The sequence below is a fragment of the Ziziphus jujuba genome, chromosome 11 (assembly GCF_031755915.1).
Source record: "Ziziphus jujuba cultivar Dongzao chromosome 11, ASM3175591v1".
Classification (NCBI taxonomy): Eukaryota; Viridiplantae; Streptophyta; class Magnoliopsida; order Rosales; family Rhamnaceae; genus Ziziphus; species Ziziphus jujuba.
The window spans coordinates 17,122,271-17,128,149 of record NC_083389.1 but is presented as its reverse complement, the minus strand read 5'-3'; the positions used below and the strand labels follow the sequence as shown (position 1 = coordinate 17,128,149).

Genomic DNA, 5,879 nt, shown 5'->3' with positions numbered 1-5,879 from the left:
TATGTGATTTGGCTAACACTACAACTCTCTGCCTACCAGTCTTTCCAACCATCTTCCATTCTCTTTTTCCCTCTCTTTCTCTGAGCCAAAATTGATGGTAAGATAAAGAATATTTTTTCGGTGAAGATGGTGAAGCAAAGATTGGAAGCTCCACTTCTTGGCAGTAATGGATTGGTCAATAACAACAACAGGAGTTGGAGAAGAGCTCTATGGCTCTTCCTTCCATTCATTACCCTCATAAGTCAGTTTCTTTTTCTAATTTTTTTTCTTTTTTCTTCTTTTTTCTGTTAGCTCAAATGTTTCAGTTCAGGGTCTTTATTCAGCGAACCATTTTTCTGTGGTTAATCACAGTGATGGAAAATAAGATATCTAGATGTGTCATACATGCTTTATGTGATTGTGAAGTAAAAATTTGATCTTGGGTTTGTTATGGATTTGGGTTTGTTTTGCGAGAACAGAGGAATTTGGATATACCAAAGTTCTTCCAGTTAAAATTTTAATTCTGTAGATTTTCTGTCCTCTTCTAATGCGTATAACTTTGAGCCGTGGTTGCATTTTTATGCGGGAAGGACTCCATCTAAGTTTTTGTCACAAAGATTGCTAAAATTAGTTGTCAAAAATTGCCTTGTAATCAGTAAAGTTTGTGTCCTGCAATTAGTCAACCATGAAGAAGAGTTCTATTAGGGGTAGGTAATTTATGATTACAGATAATTTCTTTCAGAGATATTTAATGGGTGGAATATCCAAAGTTGGTTTTTGTTTTGATCTGCTTCCTTCATTTATATGTGTGCACTGAATTACTGATTTAAGATTGTGATAAAATTTTTGCATTCTGCAGTTGTAGGCTGCATGTATGCAAGCAATACAAATTCATGGGTAAAAAGAGAAGAAAACTCATATAATCATGGGATTAAAGCCAATGATGTACGGATTATTGAGTCAGAGAAGGGTGTTGTTGCTGCTGACGATGGGCGCTGTTCTGAAGTTGGAGCATCAGTGCTTAGGCAGGGTGGCCATGCTGTTGATGCTGCAGTTGCAACAGCATTGTGCCTTGGAGTTGTTAATCCAATGGCAAGTGGGATCGGAGGAGGGGGATTCATGGTTGTTCGATCTTCATCAACATCGCAGACTGAAGCTTATGATTGGAGGGAAACTGCTCCTTTGGCTGCTTCAGAGGTTTAAAAGTACTTTTATCATTTTTATTTTTATTTTTTTCAAGTTAAAGATGCTAGTTCTGGTTGGACCTCATTATTCAATAGGTCTCCAATCTGTTAGAAATATTGAATCCCAAAAGATGGACCAAACACTTGATTTGCCCCCATCAAGTTGGCTTATAATTTTTTCAATTGAACCCATTGAATGGTACGGGTGGCTTTTATTTCTAAGATTTTTCAAAGAAAAACTTTATGATTCTGCTTGAGCAAAATGTTCACGAAAAATGTAATCTTGAACAAACAGAATATGTTCGATAACAATCCCAATGCCAAGTTAGAAGGTCCACTGTCAATTGGAGTTCCTGGTGAGATAGCTGGCCTCCATGAAGCCTGGTTGAAACATGGGCGTTTGCCATGGAGGAGTTTATTCCAACCTGCAATAAAACTTGCTAAAGATGGATATGTAATTACTTCTTATTTAGGATCAATCATAACTAGGAGATCGAAGAAGATTATGAATGATCCTGGTTTAAGACAAGTGTTTGCTCCAAAGGGGAAGTTGTTACAGGCAGGAGAAACATGCTATAATGTAGAGCTTGGTAATACCTTGGAGGAACTGGCAGAATTGGGGCCACAAGCCTTCTATAATGGTACCATTGGGGAGAAACTGGTTAAGGATGTGAGAGAGGCTGGTGGGATTTTGACAATGAGGGATTTAAGGAATTACAGAGTGGAAGTTACAGATGCAATGGCTGCAGATACAATGGGCTACACTATATATGGAATGCCACCTCCTTCAAGTGGAACTCTGGGGCTTTCACTGGTGGGTGTTTTCTTTTTGTCTTTTATTGTTTTCTATGTTTTTATTGGATAGATGAAAATTATGTTGCATGAGCTTGTGTCTACCTTGTTCCCTTTGAATCATTCTAATATTTCTTATCATCTGATGCCTGAGACTTGTTATTCAAGGACTCAAAATTCCATTTTCAAAGTAGTAAAACTGTTTTAACTGGTTATTTTTTGAAAAATGTGCTCTTGTGAATTTCGTTGGTGTTCTTATGTTTAGACATTATTTGCAATAGGTTCTGAACATTTTGGATAGTTATGGAAGTCCTGATGCTGCAAAGGGTAATCTTGGTCTGCATCGGCTGATTGAAGCATTAAAACACATGTTGTCTATCCGAATGAATTTGGGTGACCCTGATTATGTGAATATAAGTACATTTGTGTCTGAGATGCTTTCCCCAGATTTTGCAAAACTGGTCCGTGAAAAGATATTTGACAACACCACTTTCGCTCCTGACTACTATTTGAACAGGTATAATGCTTTTACCCCAGTTGTTCAAAGTAGAGATTTACCTATATTGCAATGGCTTTTGTGCCAAATGACATCTTCCTGGTGAATTTGATTGTTCGTTCAAGTTCATGAGTCCTGCAATTAACTTTCCTAGAAAACACAAAGAAAAAAATAAAAAATAAAAAAAAATGAAGGTTGCCTCTCTGCTAGATATTCTGCTAAGAAGGCATTTTGTTCTTGTCAGAGTTGCTATCCTCAAGTTTTTATCCCACAACATGCAGGTGGAGTCAGCTAAGAGATCATGGAACCAGCCATTTCTGCATTGTAGATACAGATCGAAATGCTGTATCAGTGACAACAACTGTAAATTATTATTTTGGATCAGGGTTGCTCTCTCCTTCTACTGGAATTGTGCTCAACAATGAGATGGGTGACTTCTCAATTCCCAGAGAGGAAACAGTTGACGGTTTACCTCCTGCTCCTGCAAATTTTATCAGACCAAACAAAAGACCTTTATCCTCCATGACCCCGCTAATTGTCACAAAGGTACAAATACTTCTTCCTTCTGACTTATTCCTACTCAGGGTTCTATCAAGCTAATCTGGTGGCCCTTATGCTTTACACAGGATAATCAGTTGGCTGGTGTCATTGGTGGTAGCGGTGGTATATACATAATCCCAGCGGTTGTCCAGGTTTTCCTTAACCATTTCGTCTTGGGGATGGATCCTTTAGCTGCGGTTCAGAATCCAAGAATCTACCACGAGGTTTTTTACTTGTTTCATTTCATAAAAACATAAACATTTTTCAACAACTCCAAATAGTCATTTGATTTAGTAATAATTCGTTTGCAGCTAATTCCTAATGTGGTTTTGTACGAAAACTACACGGTGATTGATGGGAATCACATTGAGCTTCCAGAGGAAACAAGGCTTTTCTTGCAGGAGAGGGGTCATCAACTAAAGGGTCAGGCAGGGGGTGCTGTAACTCAGCTTGTTGTTCAAAATCTTAAAAAACCCATTGAAATGGGCAGGAAAAGTGGGAAAGTTTCTAATGCACAAATATTTCATGGTACACTTGTTGCTGTAAGTGACCTTAGAAAGAACGGTAGACCTGCTGCCGTATGATATATGCTAAAGTTTCAAGATCGTGAAGGGAAAGATGTTTGGGTGGATCTGTTATGGATCTTGTTTTCTTTAAGTGTTTTGCATATGTATTAGATATTCTATATGTATATGTCCATTCAGTTGAAAGGGGAAGAATAAATGAAAGAGAGCCATAACTTCCCTAGGATTAAGTTCAAAACCATGCATTCCAAACATTTCTTTGAACAAGTAAAGATGTTTAAAAATGTTTAATATTGTCAACACATGTGTAAAAGGTCCATATTTCAAAAAATATTTATAATTTTCCTAAAATGTTTATTGGAGATACTTATAATTTTGGTTGTTATCACCATCTGCTTTGAAGAAAGATCCTTGGTAATAGTCTTTCTGCGTCCACCTCCACTTCTGCTTTAACTTTAGATGATTTTCAGAAAAGAGTTGTGATCGATGATTACATGCTCAAAATATATAAGTCACTTCAAACAGAACATACCAATGAAGTTTTGCTTTCAAACCAATGTCATTTTCTAATTCTTATTTAAAATAATCAAGCATCAAACTTACTTTCCTTATTGACATTTTGTACATTAGTATATTTCACTAAACTGAAAAAGAAGCCCTCTATTACCACAAGTTTCCTATATGAAGTTAGCAATGCACATGACCACCAGTTATCTAGAAGGTTTCTGGGTCATCAAAAAATTATTACCTAAGCATATGAACATTGTCATCTTTTAATTACTAATTTGACCACTAAGCTGATCCTATAACTTGGAACTAGTTTGAACAGGTCTTTTAACATGCACACATGAGGTGGTAGCTTAGTGTAAGGAAACCGAACGATTAATTACTCTGCAGGTCTAAAACTGCTAATTTGATTAGGGATGACAATTTATCCCGTATTCTTTGATGGTTGTGGAGATCCGCCCTTTACGTAGTAGGGAATCCTCGATTAAACTAGGAATCTGGACAGGTATAGAACAAAAACCTTATACTTAAGTCGGGTTTATATATGTTATTATTAAAATATATTTCTTATATTTTTTTACACTTAATCCCCACCCTGCCCTAGTTAAAAAAAGAAAAAAAAGAAAAAAAAGAAAAGGGGGTTTTGGGGAAGGTATGAGAGTATTTTTAGAGGGCAGGGTAGAGTACGGGGGAGGCCACCCCGCCCCAATCCACCTCGTTGCCATCACTAAGTTCAATCCTTGGTATGCCCCCATAAACACCTCATGTGCACATTAGTATGGCTCAAATCGTAGCTTTGTTGGGGGGGGCGCTGCTATAAAGACTGTACATCGTTGGTCTAGACTCCCACAGGGTTGCAAAAGACGGACCAATGGTATACTGACCCAAATATATTTTAGACCGAGGCAATATTACTAGGAGACCCATTTTAATCACAAAAAAGAAGAAAAAAGAAAGTCTTTTTAGCATGCAGCATATCACATAGAGATAGTGTTTGCATAGCAAATTTTATTAATACTAATTTGTTTGCATCAAATTTTACAGTTAAAACCCAAATGCTATCAGTTGGGTATTATCACAATATGGATTTGGAAAACAATGAACTGGTCAGTGGTCATAAACATCACTGTTATTACATTTACATAAACCGCCTATTGAAATGAAAAGGGAAAAAAAATAACACCGTTTGAACTTTGAAGCATGATCACAACTATTTCAAAATAGAAAGAACAGGAAGATAACTAATCAGAGCACAAATTCGATTCCATTATACTTACTACTACGTAATTGAAAATTATTCTATTCCTTTATGCTACCATGATAAAAAATTCTTGGATTCCTGTATACTACTACAATTGAAAATTCCAGGTAAATTCAACAATATGAAGCATCGCTTTCAGGCTAGCCATTAAAAAATAAAATGAAAAATTTCTATTACTACAACAACATATAACCATCCAACACGAATCGAGGAACTTTTTTTTCAACTGAAAAGGAAAGATTCGGAATCACCCAAATAACAAGCTTAACCTCTGACTTAATTTTCCACAGAAAAAAAAAAAAGTCAGACATAATAAAATAAAAATAATTAAAAAAATTGTGATTTTGTTTTATATTTGGGTGCCTTTTCTTTTCTTCTTTAAAACAAAAGCTTTAGAGACGTATACGTAAACTTGAAAATCGAATTCAATAGAGTGTGCAAGATATGCAACTGCAAGACCTCATAGCTATAAATATATAATAGGTAACACATGTATTTTTTTTTTTTTTTTGTTTATAAATTTTTTTCGAAGGAATTTAATGGCAAAAGATTTGGAATCAAATGATTCAATATATATATATATATATAAATATTAG

General features: G+C 35.8%; 1 protein-coding gene across 1 annotated transcript; it reads left to right on the top strand.

The window, feature by feature from the left end:
- LOC107432786 (glutathione hydrolase 3) lies at window positions 1-3,881 on the top strand. The gene is made up of 7 exons (XM_016043975.4): window positions 1-241; window positions 839-1,176; window positions 1,459-1,977; window positions 2,237-2,472; window positions 2,733-2,997; window positions 3,078-3,215; window positions 3,303-3,881. Exons 1-7 carry the CDS (start codon window positions 127-129, stop codon window positions 3,573-3,575), a joined length of 1,884 nt encoding a protein of 627 aa, XP_015899461.3. The 5' UTR covers window positions 1-126; the 3' UTR covers window positions 3,576-3,881.
- Window positions 3,882-5,879: the final 1,998 nt, after the last annotated feature.